Below are 24,501 nucleotides of genomic sequence, written 5' to 3' on the forward strand. Positions count from 1 at the left end.
TCAGGTCCTCCCTCACCATCCGATGTTTCAGAGAAAATGGCTATCACCTATTCATGTTCTCAACAGATGCTGCCTGACCCGCTGAGTTACTTTTGCACTTTGAGTCTCATAGAGTCGTAGACTCATACAGTGTGCAAACATGCCTATAGCCCAGCTTGCCTATGCCAACCAACATGTCCCATCTACACTAGTCCCACCTGCCCACGTTCATCCCATATCCCTCTAAACCTGTCCGATCCATGTACCTGTCTAAATGTTTCTTAAATGTTACGATAATACCTGCCTCAACTACCTCCTCCAGCAGCTCCTTCCATGCACCCACCACACTTTGTGTAAAAAAGGTATCCCTCAGATTCCTATTAAATGTTTCCCCCTCTCACCTTAAACCTACATCCCTTGATTCTTAATTTCCCCAACTCTGGGCAAGAGACTCTGAGCATTTACCCGATCTATTCCTCTCATGATTTTGTACACCTTTGCAAGATCACCCCTCATCCTTGTCGTTCATCCTTTATGTTTGCTTGTTGCTGGGAAGAGGAGACATATTCTGTACAAATCACATGAGACAACCCAGGAGCCTGTCATGCTCCACAAATAGTTTGCAAGAATAAGCAAACGGAAAGCCATTTGCAGCTTTTCATTTGACACTGACGTTACTCCTTCTAACTGCAGTTCCTTCACATCACACCCACCACCATTCTCTCTGCAAAATATCACGGTTACCACAGCTAGATGATTAACAGTGCATCGTCCGTGTGATGGATGTGTTCACATGAAGATTTGTGAAGGTGAAATTATTTAGCTATCACATGAAATCTGTTCCCCTCTTTTGAAAAAAAAGGAAACAATCTGCTTCAAGCAGATTCCTCCACATCTGACAAGAATCCACATCTGTTCTTTCTGAATTATTTTGTTAAAGAGTCAGCATGGAAACAGGCCCTTGCTGTGCATGCTGGATGACCAGTGTTCACCCACACGCACTAGTTCTATTATATATTAAGAGTAAAATGCAGTTGGTATAAATGGATGCTGGATGGTCAGCATGGACTCAGTGGGCTGAAGGGCCTGCTTCCATGCTGTATGTCTCCATCACAAACTCTGCCCTCTTTAAATCTGGATTTAAGTTTTCCTGCTGCACCATTCAATAAAGTCATAACCAAGCTTCGTTATTAGCCTTCCACACAGCACTTTATGCTCTCCAGCTCTTGGTCAATGCCCGTTTTAATCATTCCACCTTTGTCAACCATTCATCCTGTTATTAAGGCTTTTGGCTGTGATAACTCCCCCCCCCCCACCCACCCCATTACCTCCCCCCCACCCCCCCACCCCCAATCCTCCCCCCCCCCTCCCTCTCCACCCTTCTACTCCCATCCTCTCAACTATGGTTTAGTTTAGTTTAATTTAGAGATACAGCTTGGCAATGGCCCTTGGGCCCACCAAGTCCACACCGACCGTCCACCACCCATTCACACTAGTTCTATGTTATTCCACTTTGCCATCCACCCCCTACACACTAGGCACAGTTTACAGAGACCAATTAACTTACAAACACACACGTCTTCCGGAGGAGACCCACGCTATCACAGGGAGAACGTGCAAACTCCACACAGACAGCACTCGAGGTCAGAATTGAACCGCACGTAATTGCAGAGAATTGTGGATGCAGCCCAGCCCTGCAGGCAAACCAACCTCCCTTCCGTTGACTCCATAAACACGTCATGCTGCCTCGAGAAGGCCATCAGCATAATCAAGGACCTGTCATACCCCGGTCACTCCCCCTTCTCCCCTCTCCCCCCCCCCCCCACTAGTGTGGGATAGATCTAAACTTTACTGGACTTTATCTTCCACTATATGTTATTCCCTGTATCATGCATCTGTGGACTGTGGACTCGATTGTAATCATGTACAGTATTAATTTTATGCTGACTGATGAAACAAAGCTTTTCGCTGTATTTTGGTCCATGTGACAATAAACTAAACAAAACTAAACTAAACTAAATAAAACTAAACAAAACTAAAGGTTTGTAAGGTAGTTGACTTCTGAAAAACTGTCTTTAGTGTGTAGGATAGAACTAGTGTACGGGGTGATCACTGGTTGACGTTGACTAGGTGGGCTGAAGGGCCTGTTTCCAACCTGTATCTGAACTATTAACTTTAATCACTTGGTCTATCTTAGTAGCTTTAACAACTAACAAATTATTGTGTGAACATTCTTTCGAATCACAGAATATGGAAACAAGCCCTTCAGCCCAATTCATCCCTGCTGATCATGATGCCCCATCTAAGCTAGTCCCATTTGCCCATATTTGGTCCATATCTCTCTAAGTCTGTGGTGAATCTGTCGGTTTCATTACCATAGAGGGTTGTAGAGGTCGTCAATGGATATTTTTAAGGTGGAGATTGATAGATTCTTGATTAGTAAGGGTGTCAGCGCTTATGGGGTGAAAGCAGGAGAATGGGGTTGAGAGGGAAAGGTCGAGCAGCCATTATTGAATGGCAGAGTAGACGATGGGCCGAATGGCCTAATTTGCTCCGATAACTTATGACCTATGGAATCTTTCCTATCCATGTACCTGCCCAAATGTGTTTCAAACGTTGTTCAATATTTGGTTCACTAACATTCTCCAGGAGATGCAATCTCTTGTACTCACCCTCTGAAGGTTTGAACCTTCTGCAATTAACAAAACCATTATTGTTGGTGAATCATAAAAGATCTCAGTTCATGGGAAATAAAAGCTGGACAACAATAGCTAAAACCTGCAAGTCTTGGTCGGATGAACCAATAATGAATGAATAGAGGACGGTGCAGCGGTAAAGCTGCTGCCTTACAGCGCCCGAGACCCAGGCTCGATAGACAATAGACAATAGGTGCAGGAGGAGGCCATTCGGCCCTTCGAGCCAGCACCGCCATTCAATGTGATCATGGCTGATCATTCTCAATCAGTACCCTGTTCCTGCCTTCTCCCCATACCCCCTGACTCCGTTATCCTTAAGAGCTCTATCTAGCTCTCTCTTGAATGCATTCAGAGAATTGGCCTCCACTGCCTTCTGAGGCAAAGAATTCCACAGATTCACAACTCTCTGACTGAAAAAGTTTTTTCTCATCTCCGTTCTAAATGGCCTACCCCTTATTCTTAAACTGTGGCCCCCTGTTCTGGACTCCCCCAACATTGGGAACATGTTTCCTGCCTCTAACGTGTCCAACTCCTTAATAATCTTATACGTTGCTTGTTGCCGGGAAGAGGAGACATATTCTGTACAAATCACATGAGACAACCCAGGAGCCTGTCATGCTCCACAAATAGTTTGCAAGAATAAGCAAACGGAAAGCCATGGTTCGATCCTGACCACGGGTGCTGTCTGTCTGGGGTTTGTGCGTTCTCCCCGTGACCGCACAAACAGGTTTGTGGGTTTTCTCCTGGTGCTCTGGTTTCCTCTCACACTCCAAAGACGTACAGGTTTGCAAGCTAACTGGCTTGTAAAAATGTAAATTGCCCCTAGTGTGTAGGACAGTGTTAGTGTGTGGGATTCTCTGGTCGGCGTGGAGTCGGTGGGCCGAACGGCCTGTTTCCATGCTGTATCTCTAAACCAAACTAAACTAAAATAAATCCCTCCACCAGCACCCACAGTATGGATTATTTAGTTGCTGATTACATAGACCATTAAGAAGCCCCTGTTTATTCTCTGAGTCAAAATTAACTGCTCCTTGATATTCTTTCTTAATTGGACACATAAATCAATGCAAGATTGAAGAGTTGGCAGTTCACCTTTACTTTGCATAAAGCTCGAGGGGAAGTGACTCAAGTAAAATGCTTATCTCATTCATGGGGTCTATGGAAAGAAGAGTTTTTTAACAGAGAAAAAGGTTTATTTGTAATTCTTTATTGATAGATTTTGAGGAGGTTCTGATGTTGCTGATGAGCCTTTGTGAACAGGAATGAAAATAGAAAGTGTACAGAAGGTCAGGAAGCATCTGTAGGGAGAGAAACAGACAAAGGAGGTTATCTCATTGAAACATTCAAAGCTCACGAGAGTCAAGAAAGACTCAAAAGTGTTTAGTATTTTTGTTTTGTTTTTTATTTTGAGATACAGCGTGGAAACAGGCCCTTCGGCCCACTGAGTCCGTGCCGCCCAGCGATCCCCGCACATTAACACTATCCAACACACACTAGGGACAATTTTTACATTTACCCAGTCAATTAACCTACATACCTGAACGCCTTTGGAGTGTGGGAGGACACCGAAGATCTCGGAGAAAACCCATGCAGGTCACGGGGAGAAGGTACAAACAGACAGCGCCCGTAGTCAGGATCGAACCTGAGTCTCCGACGCTGCATTCGCTGTAAGGCAGCAACTCTACTGCTGCGCCACCGTGCCGCCCACATGCACTGGGTATGGAACAAGAACATTCTTACTTGCTGCAACTTTACAGTCACATTAACGCAGCTACACAGTGAAAATATATACAATATTTAATAATACAATAACATCAGCAACACAAATTCACCACTGATTTTCTGGCACCCTTGGTTCCAGAGCCTCTTTGGATTATCCATTTTGCCGGACCAACAGAGGTCACTGTTAGGAACGGTCCGCATAGGTCGCCGAGGAGCCAAGATACCGGCCTGTAAAGTCGGCCTCGGAGGTCGGCTATGGGAACGGATCTGCCGGCTCTGGCCGGGTCGGAGTTCCAGAGCTCCGGCAGTAGGGGAAATTTTGACTAGCTGATCGGACGCCTCACCCAGCCTAGGTGCCACATTTTCGGGAGTATTTTCTCCTGTGCTCCAAGGAATAAAGTCCTAGCCTGCTCAACCTCCCTCTGTAGCTCACACCCTTGAGTCCTGGCGACATCCTCGTAAATCTTCCCTGCGTGCTTTCCAACTTAAAGGTATCTTCCCTGTTGCAGGCTGACCAAACCTGAACAGTACACCAAATGTGGCCTTATCAACATCTTGTACACCAAAACATAACACCTCAACCTCTATGTGTAGGAAAGTACTGCAGATGCTGGTTTAAATCGAAGGTAGACACTTTGATCTGAAGAAGAGTCTCGACCCAAAACGTCACTCATTCCTTCCCTCCAGATATGCTGCCTGTCCCGCTGAATTACTCCAACATTTTGTGTCTACCTCAATTCTATATTCAATTCCCTGACTGATGAATCAGAGTTATGGGGAGAAGGCTGGAGAATGGGGTTAGGAGGGAGAGATAGATCAGCCATAATTGAATGGCGGAGTAGCCTTGATGGGCCGAATGGCCTAATTCGACTCCTATCACTTATGACCTTATGACCTTATGAAGGCCAGCATGCCAAAAGCCTTCTTCACCACCCGATCTACCCCGTGGCATCACTTTCAGGGAACTATTTACTTGTCCTCGTAAAAAACCACAGTGCTGGAGTAACTCAACAGGCCAGGCAGGATATAGATATCAGGAGGATATAGATATGTGATGTTTCACATCACGTCTTCAGTGTCTGAAGAAGGGTACAAAACTGAATCGTCATCTATTCATGTCCTCCAGAGGTGCTGCCTGTTCCGCTTATGGACATGGACAACTTCCATATCTCTAGGCTCCCTCTCCCCTGACTCTCGGTCAGAAGAAGGCTCTCAACCCGAAACATCACCCATTCCTTCTCTCCAGAGCTATTGCCTGTCCCGCTGAGTTACTCCAGCATTTTGGTTCTACCTTAGACATAGACATAGACATGAACCTGGAACAGTACAGTACAGGAAGTGGCTCTCCAGCCCACAATTACATTCTCACCACACTATGTGAATGAAGTAAATCCCCAGTTTCCAGCTGGATTTATTTATGATTTGTGCAATATTTATGGACATGGCCAACTCTTCATGTCATTCTGAATCAAGGAACTGCAGGTGCCGGTTTGCCAAAGAAGACACAAAGTGCTGGAGTAGCTCAACAGGTTCAGTAGCATTTTTGCAGAACATGGATAGGTGACATTTTGGGTCGGGATCACCCTTCAAACTGGGTCTGAAGGAGGATCTCGACCCGAAACTTCACTTCAGCATATTCCCAAGAGATGCTCCCTGACGTTTCGGGTTGAGATCCTTCTTCAGACCCAGTCTGAAGATGGGTCCCAACCTGAAACGCCGCCTATCCACGTTTTCCTGGGATGCTGCCTCACCTCCTGAGTTACTCCAGCACCTTGTGTCTATCTTCAGTATATACCAGCATCTGCAGTTCCTTTCTACACACTCATTCTGAGGGCTGGATTTTTCTACTGGTCACTGTCGACTTTGTATGACTCCAGGGATCCAGTGGGAGTCAGTGATAGGTTGTTTCCAAACAGATGGGGCAGGAACAGGGCAGTTTGGCGACATGAATCTCCACCAGACTGACAAGAGCTGTCTGAACGGAGCAAGCATTAGTATTTAAAGAGGATGGAAAACTCAGAAAGGGGTCGACTTGATGTGCAAAGGTAGCAGTGAACTCTCTGCATTACAATTGGCAGCGTTCGAACAACAAGCTTTGTGGTGTAATCCTCTTCCACCCGTCTGAGTTTTAAGTTTCCTAACATCACCCCAAGAGTTGATGTAAGTCACGTTAGCTGCTAGATGCTTGCATAATGCTGTAATCCCTCGCTAATCTTCATCTCTGCACTGTCAAACACAAAACACATTTTACCTTGAACAGTCAGTCTGTAAACTGGCAGGCTCTGTACAATCCTCTTGCTTCTCTAGTGCGTAATCTGTTTTTGAGGGTGAAATGTTGTGTTTGATTTTCTGTTAAACGTAAGTAGACCCCTTGAGATCTATTGGCTAAATGTCTGAGTACCCAATCACAACACCTCTGCTTCCTCAGAAAGCAGAGGTAACTCGGTATATCTCCGAATGATCAATTTCCACAGAGGAATCCAACAGGATGTATCACGGAAGATAGACACAAAGTGCTGGAGTACCTCGGCAGGTTAGGCATCACCTTTGGGCAGCACGATGACGCAGCGGTAGAGTTGCTTCCTTACAGCGCCAGACACCCGGGATCAATCCTGACTATGAGTGCTGCCTGTACAAAGTTTGTACGTTCTTCCTGTGACCGCGTGGGTTTTCTCCGGGTGCTGTGGTTTCCCCCCCCACAATCCAAAGATGTGCGGGTATGTACGTTAATTGGCCTTGGTAAAATTGTAAAATGTAAATTGTCCCTAGTGTGTAGGATAGTGCTAGTGTACAGGGTGATTACCGGTCGGCACAGACTCAGTGAGCCGAGGGGCCTGATTCCGCGCTGAATCTCTAATCTCTGGAGAAAATGGATAGGTGAGGTTTTGAGTTTGCACCCTTCTTCAGACTGGATGCATCCATGCATGGTTTATCAATGGTCTATTCCAGACAACTAGAAATTGCGTATTGTGGATTCAGTCTAGTCCATCACACAGACCAGACCCCACCTCCCTCCCCACCCTATTGTCTCCATCTACACCACTTTCCCTCGGGAAAGCAGCCAGCATAATCAAAGACCACTCCTACCTTGGTCATTCCCGTTTCTCCCCTCTCCTGTCGGGCAGTAACGTTTAAAAGCACGTTCCACTAAGTTCAAGAACAGCTTCTTCCCCTCTGTGATCAGGCTCTTGAATACACCTTTCAGAAGCAGTAACGTGGTGCAACGGTAGAGTTGTTGCCTTACCGTGCCAGAGACCTGGGTTTGATCCTGACTGTGGGTGCTGTCTGTACGGAGTTTGCACGTTCTCCCTGTGACCGCGTGGGTTTTCTCCAGATGCTCCGGTTTCCTCCCACACTCCAAAGACGTGCAGGTTTGTAGGTTAATTGGCTTCAATAAAATTGTAAACTGTCCCTAGTGTTTAGGTCAGTGCTAGTGTACGGGATGATCACTGGTCAGCGCGGACTCGGTGGGCAGAAAGGTCTGTTTCAACGCTGTATCTAAAAATCTAAAGCTAACAATGAATTCCTGGTCTTCCAACCTACCCCGTTGGGGCCCTTACATGTTGTTTTTTAACCTGCACTTACTCTGTAGCTGTAACGCTATATTCGATACTCTGTTTTTTTTCTCTTTTGCTCTACCTGATATACTCATAAATGTTTGATTTGCCTGGATAGTACGCAAAACAAAGTTTTTTCCCACTGTACCTCGGTACATGTGACAATAAATCAAACTAAATAAACTAAACTAGTTTAGCATATTGTCACGTGCACCAAAGCAACGTGAAAAGATTTTGTTGCGTGCTAACCAGGCAGCAGAAAGACAATACATGATCAAGCTATCCAGCGTGTGCAGATACTAGATAAAGGGAATAACGTTTAGTGCAAGATAAAGTCCACTAAAGTCCGATTAGAGAAAGGTCGAGGGTCTCCAATGAGGTAGATGGTAGGTCAGGACTGCTCTCTAGTTGTTGATGGGATGGTTCAGTTGCCTGATAACTGCAATGTGATAATGTGGCAATAATAAACCAATACTAATATTCAGGTCAAGACAAATATGAATGGCAACTTACCATTGAAAATGTTATTTGAACAGATCACTAACAACTTGAACCCTTTCTTGTGACTGCCAGACCTCATCGTGAGGGAAGTGATCATTGAGATCTCCAGGCAGCAAGTGGAGGAACTCTTTGGACCGGAAGACTACTGGTGCCAGTGCGTTGCGTGGAGTTCTTCTGGGACCACCAAGAGTCACAAGTCCTACGTCCGAATTGCATGTAAGTGTTGGCACGCAGAATTGGGGATCAGTTTAGTTTAGTTTAGTTTATCGAGACAGCAGGGAAATAGGCCCTTCGGCCCACCGGATCAATGCTGACCAACGATCACCTGTACGCTAAAGGTAGATACAAAGTGCTGGAGTAACTCAGCGGGCCAGGCAGCATCTCTGCAGAAAAAGAATAGGTGACGTGACGGCGGAAGGAGACAGGGCAGGGCCTCGACGGTGGTGAGCCAGGAGCCCGGCGAGACGCGGCTGTACCCCAACAGCATGTCTGGCAGTGGTGGTGAGCCAGGAGCCCGGCGAGACGCGGCTGTACCCCAACAGCATGTCTGGCAGTGGTGGTGAGCCAGGAGCCCGGCGAGACGCGGCTGTACCCCAACCGCATGTCTGGCTTACTTGTAGAAGGAAGGCCACCGGGCAAGATATTTGGGCAGGTGCGTGGATAGGAAAGGTTTAGAGGGATATGGGTCTATTGTGAACAAATGGGACTAGATTCAATGGGTATGTTTGTTAGCATGGATGAGTTGGGCCGAAGTGGCTTCAAGAGATTCAGTGACGAGAGATAGGATACTGGAGCTGAGACCCGGATCAGATCAACCCTCATCTTGTTGGAACACAGGGCGGTTGAGTGACACAACTGTATGTCTGCACTCCAATGGTGTAGAGGTTTGTAGATTAATTGGCTTGGTGTAATTGTAAATTGTCCTAGTGTGTGTAGAGTAGTGTTAGTGTACGTGGTGCTCTCTGGTGGGCGTGGACTCGATGGACCGAAGGGCCTGTTTCCGCGCTGTATCTCTAAACTAAGCTAAACTAAACTAAAGTTGCTGCCCGAGACCTGTGTTCGTTGTGGATTACGGGTGCTGTCTGTACGGAGTTTGTACATTCTCCCTGTGACTGAGTGGGTTTTCTACCGATGTTCAGGTTTCCTCCCACATTCCAAAGAGGTGCAGGTTTGTAGGTTAATTGGCTTCTGTTTCATTGTTGCAAGTTATAGGATAGAACTAGTGTACAGGTGATAATTGGCCGCTGAAAGGTGCGTTTTCACTCTGTATCTCATAGAACATAGAAATATAGTAGGCCATTCGGGTCTTCGAGCCAGCACCGCCATTCAATATGATCATCGAAAATCAGTACCCCGTTCCTGCTTTTTCCCCATATCCCTCGATTCCTTTAGCATTAAGAGCTAGATTAACTCTCTCTTGAAAGATCTCTGAAGCTAAGACAAAAAAAACAGGGATTCGGAGCCACATGTTCCACTCTGACCATTATCGCTTTTTATAACCAAAGGTTTGAATGAATTAATAAGTTTATTGGCCAAGTATGCATATACAAGGAATGTGCTTTGGTGCTCCACTCACAAATGACAACACAAACATACAGTTAACAATTAAGAATAAAGCATAAACACATCAAAACAATAAGGATACAACATTACGGTCTAAACATGTGGGTGAAAATAAACCAGAGCAAAAACAAAACTCCATACATTAGTTATTGTGTAGAACTACCACTCGTGGAAAAAAAAGCTATTTTTATGTCTGGCTGTGGCTGCGGCTGCTTTGACAGTCCGGAGTCGCCTTCCAGAGGGAAGTGCTTCAAAGAGTTTGTGGCCAGGGTGAGAGGGGTCAGAGATGATCTTGCCCGCTCGCTTCCTGGCCCTTGCAGTGTACAGTTCGTCAATGGGGGGGTAGGTTGCAGCCTCTGGATGTTTGATGAAAGAATCAAATTGCAACCATGAGAGAAAGATAGAGGGGTTTAAGAATGTAATTCCAAAGAGCAGATACTCAAAGCTTGGCTTAGATCAGCAAACACCTCAACTGGTAGAAACAAGGAACTGCTGATGCTGGTTTACAAAAACAAGACACAAAGTGCCGGAGTAACTCAGCGGGTCAGGCAGCATCTCTGGAGAACGTGGTTAGGTGAAATTTTGGGTTGTGGTCTTTCTTCAGTGATTGAGTGTAGGTACCTTAAATCCAGGTTGGGCCTGATCTGGGAATCCTGTAAACGGAGCAGGAAGTCACATGACACAAGATGTCAGCACAGGCAAGTGTTGAGGAAACGCAAATGGTTGTGGTAGTGATTCAGTGATCACTGTTGTGGAGCTGGAGCCAGCAGGAATCACAGAGGGGGAGCAGCGAGAGAGGGTGTCACAGAACTCCCGGCGGAGAGAGGAGAGCTTCTTTAAAGCAGGCAGGCAGGCCTTGATGAGGTTTCACAGTGGAGCAGTCAAAATGTAGAAACAAAGAACTGCAATGCTGATTTATACCAAAGATAGACCCAAAGTGCCGGAGTAACTCAGCAGGTCAGGCAGCATCTCTGGAGAAAAAGGATGGGTGACGTTTTGGGTCATGTCTGAAGATAGGTTCTGACACAAAACGGCATCCATCCCTTTTCTCCTGAGATAGTGCCTGACCCGCTGAGTTATTCCAACATTTTGTGGGTATCTTTGCCCATGTACATTGTTCAGAGGAAGAAGAGAAATAACAGCTGCAATCACTTCCATTTATGTAGCATCTCTTACATGGTGAAACATCTCAAGGTTCTTTACAACAATTTAGACGACAGACCTCTACCTGAGATGGAGAACCAAATATCACCTGATTCAGAAAACCCGGGTTTGATCCTGACGTCGGGTTCTATCTGTGTGGATCTTGCACCATCTCCCTGTGGCCATGTAGGTTTCCTCTTGGTGCTCCGGTTTCCTCCAACATCCCAAAGACGTGTGGGGTTCATAGGTTAATTGGCCCCAGTATGTAGGAAGTGAATGAGAAAGTAGAGAAATAGTGTGATCAATGGTTGGTGTGGACTCAGTGGGCCGAAGGGCCTGTTTTCATGCCGTATCTTTAAATCAGTTCAATCTATCTGCAGAAACAAGGAAGTGCAGATGCTGGTTTACCAAGGAAAGACACGATATGCTGGAACGTGTCAGGCAGCAGCCCTGGAGAACATTAATGGGTGGCCTTTCGGGTCGGGTCCCTTCTTCAGACTTCTACGTGTGTTGTAGGAAAATAACTGCAGATGCTGGTACAAATTGAATGTATCACAAAATGCTGGAGTAACTCAGTGGGTCAGGCAGCATCTCAGGGGAGAAGGAATGGGTGACGTTTTCGGGTCGAGACCCTTCCTCAGTCTGAAGAAGGATCTCGACCCGAAACGTCACCCATTCCTTCTCTCCTGAGATGCTGCCTGACCTGCTGAGTTACTCCAGCATTTTGTGATACCTCTATGTGTGTTGTGTTCTCAGACCTGTTCATGCTGCGGCAAGTAAGAATTTCATTGTAGCAACAAGGAGCTGCAGATGCTGGTTTACACCAAAGATAGACACAAAGTGCTGGAGAAACTCAGCGGGTCAGGCAGCATCTCTGGAGAAAAAGGGTGACGTTTCAGGTCGTGTCTGAAGATAGGTTCTGACACAAAACGTCACCCGTCCCTTTTTTTCTGAGATGATGCCTGACATGATGAGTTACTCCAGCATATTGTGGGTATCTTTGCCCATGTCAGGACCATTCTTCAGACTGAAAGTAGGAGGCGGGACGTGGGGTGGGTGGTGGGGGGGGGAGATAATGAAGAGCTGGAGGCAAGAAAAGACCAGAGATGCTGCCTGGCCCGCTGAGTTAATCCAGCATTTTGTATCTACCTTCGATGTCTACCTTCGGTGTAAACCAGTACCAGCAGTGCCTGCTCAGTGCCTGCAGTTCCTTCCTACACCAATCATTGTTCCGTTGTTGGTACATATGACAATGAAACCTGGCTCTCTTTCTTGCCACTGTGTGTAATCACTTGGACAGACCCGCGATTAATGATCTGTCTAATCTCTTGCCCAGATCTCCGGAAGACGTTTGAACAGGAGCCATTAGGCAAAGAGGTAACAATGGAACAAGAGGTGCTTCTTCAGTGCCGCCCCCCTGAAGGTATCCCGTTGGCTGAGGTAAGTTTCTATCACAATATCCCCCTGACTGGATTTGCTCCAAGGTTAATGTGAAAGCATGACTTTAAAACAAATGCCACGTGATATGATTAATGAGACGCAATAAATTAGTTATTTTGTGCTTCTGGCTGCGGAGGTTGATTGGGAAAGATGAATGAACTTGAATTTAGTTAATAAAAATGAACTGCAGATGCTGGTTTATACCAGCAATAGACAGCGAATGCTGGAGTAACTCAACGGGTCAGGCAGCATCTCTGGGGAAAATGGATAGGTGATCAGTGACGTTTCGGGTCAGGACCCTTTTTTTCAGCCTGACCCCACACATCTCCTTTAAACTTTGCCCCTCTCACCTTAAACCTATGCCTTCTAGTATTTGATATATCCATCCTGGGGAAAAAAGATTCTGACTGCCTGTGCCTCTCATAAATTTGTGGAATTCTCTGCCACAGAAGGCAGTGGAGGCCAATTCACTGGACGTTTTCAAGAGAGAGTTAGATTTAGCTCTTAGGGCTAAAGGAATCAAGGGATATGGGGAAAAAGCAGGAACGGGGTACTGATTTTAGATGATCAGCCATGATCGTATTGAATGGCGGTGCTGGCTCGAAGGGCCGAATGGCCTACTCCTGCACCTATTTTTCTATGTTCTGTGTTTCTATGTATACTTCTAATGGGTCTCCCCTCAGCCTCCGACGTTCCAGAGTCTCCCTGAACGACGTTCCGACAGTTCAAATCTGTCCAACCCCTCCCTGCAGTTAATAACCCCCAAACCAGGCATCATGACTCAATAGATCAGTGTAAAGTGACACTGTCAACAGGCAAGCCTAGAAGGTAGACACAAAATGCTGGATCAGTGGGTCAGGCAGCATCTCGGGAGAGAAGGAATGGGTGATGTTTCGGGACCCCGAAAAGATGCTGCCTGACCCGCTGCGTTACTCCAGCATTTTGCGTCTACCTTCAATTTAAACCAGCATCTGCCGTTATTTTTCCTCGGCAAGCCTAGGAGATGCACACTGAGCTGGAATCAGTATTACAAGGGAGTATTTTTAGCACTGAGGTGCAAAATCGGTGGAGTTGCCTTGGTGTAGGCATGGATTTCTTTTTGAACATGCGAAAGCCCAGTCCTCTTTAATTATTAATCATCCGTGCTTTAAATTCAGATATGTTTTGCCTTGTCTGATGCAGATCTGCATGTCACTAAAATATTAAAGGCCATTATCTTTTCCTCATTGAATAAATAACTGGTGTGTTTGTTCATCGCCCAGGTGTTAAGACTTAGGCAACGCACAGTGCTTGGTTGGTTGAATTATTAATAAATTCTAATGCCACCTTTTCTTCATATTCAAACTGGGAACACTCTTTCACTGCAGCCTCCTCTGATTCCAAGCCGAGTGCCTCTGGGAATGTTTAAACCTAACCTTTGCAAATAATCGTGGGGATTTGCACAGAGGTGTAGGCTGCCTTTACCTTACACAATTTAACCATTTAAACTCCACTTCTCATTCCCACATTGACATTTCTGTCCTGGGCCTCCTCCATTGTCAGAATGAGGCCACACACAAACTGGAGGAACAGCTCCTCCTATTCTACGGGCAGCTTACAACCCAAGGGTATGAGCATTAAACTCTCCAACTTTAAGTAATAACCCCTTACCCGCCTCCCTCTTTCCTGTGCTATCTTATACCAGGAAGAGTCCCGACCCAAAACATCACCTACCCACTGAGTTACTCCAGCACTATGAGTCTATCTTTGGTATAAACCAAAGTTCCTTTTTATGAACTAAATTCAAGTTCATTAATCTTTCCCAATACCATGCACCTATTTTTCCCATTATTTTGCCCCACTCACCCTTGTCCTTTCCTCTCATTCGTACATTAATCTCCCATCCCCATGTCTCTCAATTCCCCTTTATCTCCCCACCCCTCTTTCCCCATCCCCCTGTTCCCTTCCACTTATATTTAGGGTGGTGAAGTGGCACATCGGTAGAGCTGACCCATAGTCGGGATCGAACCCGGGTCTCTGGCGCCAGAAGGCAGCAACTCTACCGCTGAGTCACTGTGCTGTCCTGGTGTAGGGAGTGGGTGAGAAAGTGTGATAACATAAAACTAGTGTGAATGGGTGATCGATGGTCAGCATAGACATGCTATGTCCCAAAACAAAGCTCCCCTAAACTTCTGATACAGTTAGTCAGTATACCCTCCGCTGAGTTCCTCTGGCAGTTCGATAGTGTATTTGGCAATATGCCAAATCTCCTCACACTCAGGAACTCTAGCTGCTAGATCAATAGACCCACCTGAAAAGTGATATTTATTGGCTGGACCCAAGCCAAAGGCCAGACAGCAAAAGGCCAATTAGATTTTAAAAAGAATATTAATGGGATTTGAAAGCTGAGATAAGTTATACACTGCCTTTACAGTTACAGTTACATATAAGATCACGAGAGGATCGGGTAGATACACAGTCTTTTACACAGAGTAGGTGAATCAACAACCAGAGGACATAGGTTTAATGTGAGGGGGAAAAGATTTAATAGGAACCTGAGGGACAACATTTTTACACAAAGGGTGGTGAGTGCATGGAACGAGCTGACGGAGGGAGGATGTAGTTGAGGCAGGTACTATCACACGTTTAACACTGAAGTGTGAAGATTGATGTAGGTCAGAAACAGCCTAGAATGATTTCAAGTGCGCTCTTGCACTTTGTCCAGATTAAAGGAGGTGCTCGACCGCCAATGGTGGAAGATCAGTGGTAGAACTGTAATTGCTTTTTAAAAAATCAGTAGATTCAGTGAAGGACAGCACAGTGGTGCAGCGGCAGATTTGCTGCCTACAGCACCAGAGATTCAGTTTTGATCCTGACCTCAGGCGCTGTCTGTACAGAGTTTGCACGTTCTCCCTGTGACGGCGTGGGTTTTCTCCAGGTGCTCCGATTTCCATCCGCGCTCCAAAGACATGCAGGTTTGTAAGTTAATTGGCTTCTGTAAATTGCCCCTAGCATGTAGGATAGAGCTAGTGTGAACGGCTGATTGCTGGTCTGCACAGACTCGGTAGGCCTAAGGGCCTGCTTCCGCGCTGTATCTCCAAAGTCTAAAGTAAAGAGTAAAGTTGTAAATATATGATCCTATGATCACTTAGACAAATTTTAGGGTGATACTGAGTAAGAAAGCAGTGATTGTGTGTGGGTCAAACAAAAGCAACAGGATCAGGCTTCCACTGCCAGGACTGAAAGCAATAAGAGTTGGGAGCAGGATTAGGCCATTCGGCTCACATGGCAGATCCTGTCACACAGCCAGAGGTGCCATCTTTAGTGGTATTTAAGCGGCTTTAAGATCGGCACATGGATAGATGACGTTTTGAGTAGGGAGACAGTTGTAAAAGAGGTGGGGACTGGACAAAGCCTGGCAAGTATTAATAATAAGACGTATTCAATTTGCTGGAGATACTCATTGGATCAGGCAGCATCTCTGAAGAACGTGGATAAGTGGGTAGCACAGTGGCGCAGTGGCAGAGCTGCTGCCTTACAGCACCAGAGACCTGGTTTCGATCCCAACTTCAGATGCTGCCTGTGCGGAGTTTGTACACTCTCCCTGTGACTGCGTGGGTTTTCTTCGGGTGCTCCGGTTTCCTCCCGCATCCCAAAGATGTACAGGTTTGCAGGTTAATTGGCTTCTGTAAATTGTAAATTGTCCCTTGTGTGTGAGACAGTGTTAGTGTACGGATGATCACTGGTCGGTGTGGACCCGTTGGGCCGAAAGGCCAGTTTGGACGTTGTATCTCTAAAGTCTAAAGGTGACCTTTCCGGTCGGGACTCTTCTTTACAGTGATAGGTGGATACAGGTGAGTGGGATTTTGATTAGCAGATGGGTGGACTAAGGCTGGAGGAGACAAAAAGGAGGAGGGGATCAGATAAGGAGGAAGAGGAGGGAATGACAGGATATGGATCACGTGCAGGCAGATGAGTAGCATATCATGGCATCATGTTCAGCACAAATATTGTGGGCCGTAGGGCCTGTTTCTGTACTGCACTGTTCTGCCCTATAATGACAACCTTACTTTAGACTTGAGACTTTAGAGGTACAGCTTGGAAACAGGCCCTTCAGCCCACCGAGACCGCACCGACCAGCGATCACCCCATACACTAGCACTATCCTACACACTAGAGAACATTTAAGATTTACAGAAGCCAATTAACCTACAAACCTGCACGTCTTTGGAGTGCGGGAGGAAACCGGAGCATCCAGGGAAAACCTATGCAGTCACAGGAAGAACGTACAAACTCCATACAGACAGCCCCTGAGGTCAGGATCGAACCAGGGTCTCGGGCACAGTAAGGCAGCAGCTCTACCACCATACTTCCTGTCTTAAAGTGTTCAGCTGCGTCTAACTGGGGTGTTTACACAAACACAGCCACACTTGCTGACAAATTGCTGTAGTCGTGAACAAAAGCACTATTTATCCTGACACAATCTCAGGAGATTACACCTGGACAATTGCTCATTTAGACCATGTCCCCCTGGTGAAGTTGTGGTGGGAGGGAGGGTGGGGGGGTTAAACAGATATGTTCTGTTCAATTACCTACTGATCGGCACCTGAGAATTATGGACTTAATTGGCACATTTGTTCAAATTAAGTCTCGTGGAAATCGCTGCAGTGCTGTAAAGGGAGATGGCAAAAGGCAGCCGGTTGAAAGATAAAAAAGAGCTGAGAGTTGCTGGATTTTAAACATGTATTAACCCTTAATAGGCCTAGTGGAGGCTTCGGTGTAATGAGTGCAAGGGAAACAATACACAATTAAGCAGGGAAAAAAGCATGGCGCATGAGGAAGGGGTCTGACCCGAAACATCACCTGTTCCTTTTCTCCAGAGATGCTGCCTGACCTGCCTGACCTGCTGTTACACCAGCATTTTGAGTTTTGGTATAGTTTAGTTCAGAGATACTGTGTGGAAACAGGCCCTTCCGCCCACTAAGGGCGTGCCCACCAGCACTATCCTACCCACTAGGGACAATTTACATTTTTACTAAACGAATTAACCTGCAAACCTGTACGTCTTTGCAGTGTGGGAGGAAACCAGAGCACCCGTAATCAGTATCAAACCGGGGTCTCTGGCGCTGTAAGGCAACAACTCTACTGCTGTGCGCCACTGTCTATCTGAAGCAGGGAAGGTGGTGATGTTGTGAGACTAGAGTGAGGTCACACGCAAACTGGAGGAACAACACTTCATATTCCACGGGTAAATTACAACCCAATGGTATGAACATTGTATTCTCTGATTCCCCTTACACCCCTCTCTCTTTCCTGTGCCCTCCCCATGTGCCTATTTCTCCAACTATCCCGCACCAGTTGTCCTGCTCCTTTCCCCTCCTTCGTACATTCATCTGGAGCGGCACAGCGGCAGAGTTGCTGCCTTACAGTGCCAGAGACCCAGGTTCAATCCTGACTGTGGGCGCTGTCTGTACAGAGTTTGTATGTTCTCCCTATCACCAAGTGAGATTCTCTGGGTGCTCCAGTTTCCTCCCAAACTCGAAAGACATGCTGGTTTGTAGGTTAATTGGCTTTGGTAAAATTGTAAATTGTTCCCAGTGTGTAGGATAGTGTTAGTGTACGGGGTGAGACGGGTCGGTGTGGACCCGGTGTCCAGAAGGGCCTGTTTCCACGCTGTATGTCTAAACTAAACTACCCCCTTCCCCCCCCCCCCCCCCCACCCCTCCCCCCCCCCCCCCCCCAACACCACCTGCAATTTGAGTTTGTTTTGTATATATTTTGTTTTGTATATGTTTTTTATTCTGAATCAAGTTTATCTTTGGAAAAAGAACCTTCCCAGCAGCTACTGAGGTGCACTCATTCATGGTTTTCATACTTACGGCACAGAAGGAGTCCATTTCACCCTTGCTGTTGGGATTGGAGGGTATTAACCAGAAGAATAGGTTGGACAAACTTGGATTGTTTATTCTGGAGCACCAGGATAAAGGGAATAACATTTAGTGCAAGATAAAATTCTGTAAAGTCCGATTAAAGATAGTCTGAGGGTCTCCAATGTGAGAGATGGGAGGTCAGTGTTGCTCTCTAGTTGGTGAGAGGATGGTTCAGTTTCCTGATAACAACTGGGACGAAACTCTCCCTGTATCAGGAGGTGTGCTTTTTCACACTTCTGTATCTCTTGCCTGATGGGAGAGGGGAGAAGAGGGAATGACCAGGGTGAGACTGGTCCTTGATTATGCTGCTGGCCTTGTGGTGGCAACGTGAAGTGTAGATGAAGTTAATGGAAGGGAGGTTGATTTGTGTGATGCACCCATAACATTCTGCAATTTCTTGTAGTCAGATGGAGCTGCTCCCAAACCAAGACTATGGTGTAAGACTTTGGGGGATGTGTCTGTTCTGTGGGTGATGTATGTTGCAGTGGGATGTGCCAATGTGATCAGATGTGTCTGACCAAAATCCCACAACCACATTGGAGAGCAACGCTACCACCTGCTGGTTTGTGCAGCAACTGCTTGGAGATAAAGCTAGCTGTGAAATCGAGCGCAATTTTTCCCAGAGCAAACCTTTGACTGTTAATCATATTAGGGACAAACAGCCTGGAAACAAGCCCTTCAGCTCAACTTCCCCATGCCGACCAATATACTCCATCTACCCTCGTCCACCTGCCTGCTTTTAGCCCATATCCCTGTAAAATTATCCTATCCAGATACCTGTACTAAAAAAATGTATTTTTAATGTTGTTATAGTACCTGCCTCAATTATCTCCTCTAGCAGCTTGTTTCATACATCCAACACACTCTGTGTGTAAAAGTGGGTTCCTATTAAATTTCCCCCTCTCACCTTAAACCTGTGTCCTCTGGTTCTTGATTCCCCTACTCTGCGTAAAATAGTCTTTTGGTATTCTTTCAGGGATGCTCTCAGAGCATAGAACACAGAACATAGAACAGTCCAGCACAGGAACAGGTGCTTCAGCCCACAATATCCGTGCTGTACATGATGCCAACCTGAACTAATCTCCTCTGCCTGCACGTGATCCATATCCCTCCATTTCCTGTATAACCATGCACCAATTCAAAATTCTCCTAAGCACCACTATCGTATCTGTCTCCACCGCCACTCCTGGTAGCACGTTCCAGGCCCCCACCACTCTCTGGGTTAAAAAAACGTATTGTTTTTATTGATTGATTGTTTATATTATTGTTTATTGTTGATAATACAACATCCCCACCAAACCCCACACAAGATGGTTGGCACAGTGGTACAGCGGTAGAGTTGCTGCCTTACAGCGCCAGAGACCCGGGTTCGATCCTGACTACAGGTGCTGTCTGTATGGCGTTTGTACATTCTACCTGTGACCACGTAGGTTTTTTCCAGGTGCAACAGACAGGAAATAGAGGGATATGGACCATGTGCAGGCAAATGTACAATTTAAATTGGCATAATTGTTGGCACAGATATTGGTATTGGTTGATTATTATCACATATACCAAAGTACAGTGAAAAGCTTTTGTTTGTGGTCTGTCCCATTAAATCAGATCACACTATACATGAGTACAATCAAGCAGTACACAAGGACAACAGTAGTGCAAAGAGAAAAATACCAGAGTGCTGAATATACAGTTAGAACATCATAGCTTTACAGTTCCAGCGAAAAAGTCCAATGTCCGTATGGAGGTAGGTTGGAAGATCAGGACTACACCCTAGCTTGTGGGAGGATCGTTCAGTAGTCTGAAAATAGCGGGGAAGAAACTGCTACTGAATCTGATGGTATGCGTTTCAAGGTTTTGTTTCTTCTGCTCGATGGGAGAGGGGTGGAGGGAATGACTGGGGTGAAAAAGATCCTGGATTTTGTTATTTGCTTTCCCGAGACTGGGTGAAGTGTAGATGGAGTTGATGGTGAGGATGTTGGCATGTGCGAGGGAGACAGGGCAGCACAGTGGGGCAGTGGCAGAGCGGTTGCCTCATAGCACCAGAGACCCCGGTTGGATCCTGACTAGGGGTGCTGACTGTGCAGAGTTTGTACGTTCTCCCTGTGACCACATGGGTTTTCTTCAAGTCCTCCAGTTTCCTCCCACACTACAAAGTACATGTACAGGTTAGTAGGTTAATTGGCTTTGCTGGAAATTTTAAATTGTCCCTTGTGTGTAGGATAGTGCTTTTAGTGTATGGGGATCGCTGGACGAGCGGACTCAGTGGGCCGTTTCCACTCTGTATCTCTAAAGTCTAAAGACAGGGTTACATCTATCTCTATGCCCCTCATGATTTTATAAACCTCTAAGGTCATTCCACAGCCGCCTTCACTCCAGAGATATAAGCCCCAACCTATCTCGTCTCCCCTGGTAACTCAAGCTCTCCACTCCTGGCAACATTCTTATGATTTTTTTCCCCACCATTTCCAGCTTAATTACATTTTTCCTGTAGCTAGGCGACCAGAACTGTACAAAATACTCCAAGTGCAGTCTCAGCAACGTCTTGATCAGTTGTTGCAAGATGTCCCTCCCCTTGTACAGGTCGATCACTGATTTCCCGGCAAGTGATGGTCCGGCACCTCCATTAATCCGGACAAAGTTACAGGAGTACACTTGAAATTCCAACCCTCGTCCCCGGAAGTCCCTCCCCGGAAGTCCCCCCCCTGAAATCCCCCAAAAAATGTGGCAGATGTGACCAATCTCCACCTCATCGGGACTTCTGTGCTGATCGGCGGTCGAATTTTCCCCCTGCAGCCAGGACTCTGGAACTGCGGCCCAGCCGGAGCCAGCAGATCCGTTCCCATAGACGACATCCGAGGCCAACTTTGCGGGCCCGTATCTCGGCCCCTCGGTGGCATAGGCAGACCGTTCCAGTACCGTTGGACTCCTCTCAGAGACCGTGACCTCTGTTGGTCCGGCAAAACAAATAATCCAGAAAGGCTCCGGAACCGAGGGTGCCGGAAAATCGGTGGTGGACCTGTACTCATTCCCAACTCATGTCCTCGGTGACAGTCCTAGCATTTTCAACTTACACAGTTTTTATTTCAGTTTTCCAGCATCTGCAGGTATTTTTTCGGATGAATTTTAGATATAATTGAGTTGCGGTTTGATTTCTAATCTGCTTCATGTTCCTAGGGAGTAGGAATTAGTGTTAACCCTGGAAATAAATATTTGCAACACTGTTGTCCCTTCCTGTCATTTTCTCTCCACTCATTTACCCTATTATTTCCCTCATGATCTTATACACATCAGGCTCTTGATTCCTCTACTCTGGGCACGAGACTCTGTGCATTTACACACAATCTATTCCTCTCATGATTTTGTACACCTCAATAAGATCATCCCTCACCCTCCTGCCTTCCAAGGAATAAAGTCCTCGCCTGCCCAACCTCTCCCGATAGCTAAAGCCCTGGAGTATTGGAAACATCCGAGTAAATCTTCTCTGCACTCTTTCCAACTTGACAATATCTTTCCTACAACATGGTGACCAAAACTGGACGCAATGCTCTAAATGTGGCCTCAGTGATGTCTTGTACAACTGTAACTTGTCCGCCCAACTTCTATGCTCAAGATAGATACAAAGTGCTGGAGTAACTCAGTGGGTCAGGCAACATCTCTGGGGAAAATGCTAGGTGACGTTTGGCCTCACTCTGGCGTGAAGAGCTGGAGGCGCAAAAGCACTCAATACTCTGACTGATGATGTTAAAGGGACTGGGAAGGTTGTTTGGCCTCTTGCCTGAGGGTGCGTTTAACCGAAGGCAGGAATGGTTTTGGGTGAGCGCGGAGTCTAACTGTGTGGCTGCTTCTCTTGGATGTCAAGGTGGAGTGGCTGAGGAATGAGGAAGTCATTGACCCCGAGGAAGATCAGAACTTCTACCTGACCATCGACCACAACCTGATCATCAAGCAAGCCCGACTCTCCGACACAGCCAACTATACTTGTGTGGCCAAGAACATTGTGGCCCGGCGTAGGAGCACAACAGCCACTGTCATCGTCTACGGTGAGTGAGACGGCATTGCATCCACAGGCCTATACATGGCCAACTAGGTAGCATTCCAGTAGGGCTAGGTTTATTATTGTCAGGTGTACTGAGGTACAGTGAAAGGTTTTATTTTGCATAGAGCTCTTAAGGATAGCGGAGTCAGGGGGTATGGGGAGAAGGCAGGAACGGGGTACTGATTGAGAATGATCAGCCATGATCACATTGAATGGCGGTGCTGGCTCGAATGGCCTCCTCCTGCACCTATTGTCTATTGTCTATTGATATCCATTCAGATACATTCATAAGTCCATAAGTCGTAGGAGCAGCATGGTGGCACAGCGGTGGAGTTGCTGCCTTACAGTGCCATGCATCCGTGTTCGATCCTGACTACGTGCGCTATCTGTATGAAGTTTTACTTTCTCCCTGTGACCTCGTGGGTTTACTCCAGGTTCTCCGGGTTCCTCCCACACTCCAAAGGCATACAGGTTTGGAGGTTAATTGGCTTCAGTAAAATTATAAATTGTCCCTAATGTGTCGGACAGTGCTAGTGTACACTGGTCGGCACAAACCCGGGGATTGAAGGGCCTATTGCCACGTTGTATCTCTAACATCTAAGGAACTGAATCAGGCCATCCAGCCCACTGACATCAGCTAATACAAAACATAAATACAACCATATTTAGAAGGATGAGGGGGGATCTTATTGAAACATATAAGATAATTAGGGGATTGGACACATTAGAGGCAGATAACATGTTCCCAATGTTGGGGGAGTCCAGAACAAGGGGCCACAGTTTGAGAATAAGGGGTAGGCCATTTAGAACGGAGATGAGGAAGAACTTTTTCAGTCAGAGGGTGGTGAAGGTGTGGAATTCTCTGCCTCAGAAGGCAGTGGAGGCCAGTTCGTTGGATGCTTTCAAGAGAGAGCTGGATAGAGCTCTTAAGGATAGCGGAGTGAGGGGGTATGGGGAGAAGGCAGGAACGGGGTACTGATTGATAGTGATCAGCCATGATCGCATTGAATGGCGGTGCTGGCTCGAAGGGCTGAATGGCCTACTCCTGCACCTATTGTCTATTGTCTATTGTCTATTGCAGAATATTGTTCTCAGCATTGCAGCACTCCAGTTCCAGAGACAAAGTCCAATGTGCACAATGGGGTAGAGATGAATCGGACAGTACCCTAGCTTATGGAAGGACCGTACACCAGTCAGATAACAGAGGGGAAGAGGCTGTTCCTGAGTCTGGTGGTGTGTGCTTTCAAACTTTGGTACCTTCTGCCAGACGAGAGAAAAAGAAATGACAGGGCTGGGAAATTATTTTGTTCCTGTTGGCTATTTTTCCGAGGCAGCGTGAAGTGTAGATGGAGTGAATGGTGGGAAGTCTGGTCTGTGTGATGGATTGGGAAACACCTACACTCTCTGCAATTTCTTGTGGTCTTGGGCGGAGTTGTTGCCAAAACGAGCTGTGATGCAACCCGACAGTGAGCTTCAGACTCAGCACCAAATGCGTTGGACTAAATTAGAGGGCGTAGCTTTAAAGTAAGAGGAGCAAAGTTTAAAGGAGATGTGCGGGGCAGGTTTTTTTTTTCACGGAGTGTGGTGGATGCCGGAAGGCGCTGCCGGGGGGTGGTGGTGGAGGTAGACAGGATAGTGGAATTTAAGCCATGTTTGTCATTACTACATCTTTGACAATGACCTGTGCAGAAGTGTCAGGAGTTGTGGGGAGAAGGCAGGAGAATGGGGTTGGGAGGGCAAAATAGGTCGACTATGGTTGAATGGCAGAGTAGACTCGAATGGCCGAATTCTGTTCCTGGAACTTATGAACTTGTGAAGCCTGATGAAATGTTCAGACATTATAGTAGACAGCATGGAGGAATGAATAGTTAAGAGTCATATCGAAAATATTAAACATGTAGCACAGTCCAGCGCAGGAACAGGCCCTTTGATCACAATGTCTATGCGATCATGATGCC

General features: G+C 46.5%; 1 protein-coding gene across 4 annotated transcripts in view; it reads left to right on the forward strand.

Annotated features, from left to right (window-relative positions):
- The window catches only part of LOC144595568 (netrin receptor UNC5C-like), a 240,377-nt gene that overhangs the window by 171,330 nt on the left and 44,546 nt on the right, over positions 1 to 24,501 (forward strand). For all 4 annotated transcript variants that reach the window (XM_078403130.1, XM_078403145.1, XM_078403137.1 and 1 more), the window contains exons 3-5: positions 8,528 to 8,671; positions 12,498 to 12,601; positions 22,367 to 22,547. In XM_078403130.1, the coding sequence (XP_078259256.1) occupies positions 8,528 to 8,671; positions 12,498 to 12,601; positions 22,367 to 22,547 (429 nt within the window). The remainder of the gene's footprint in view (positions 1 to 8,527; positions 8,672 to 12,497; positions 12,602 to 22,366; positions 22,548 to 24,501) is intronic.

This window comes from Rhinoraja longicauda, chromosome 1 (genome assembly GCF_053455715.1).
Source record: "Rhinoraja longicauda isolate Sanriku21f chromosome 1, sRhiLon1.1, whole genome shotgun sequence".
NCBI classification, from domain to species: domain Eukaryota; kingdom Metazoa; phylum Chordata; class Chondrichthyes; order Rajiformes; family Arhynchobatidae; genus Rhinoraja; species Rhinoraja longicauda.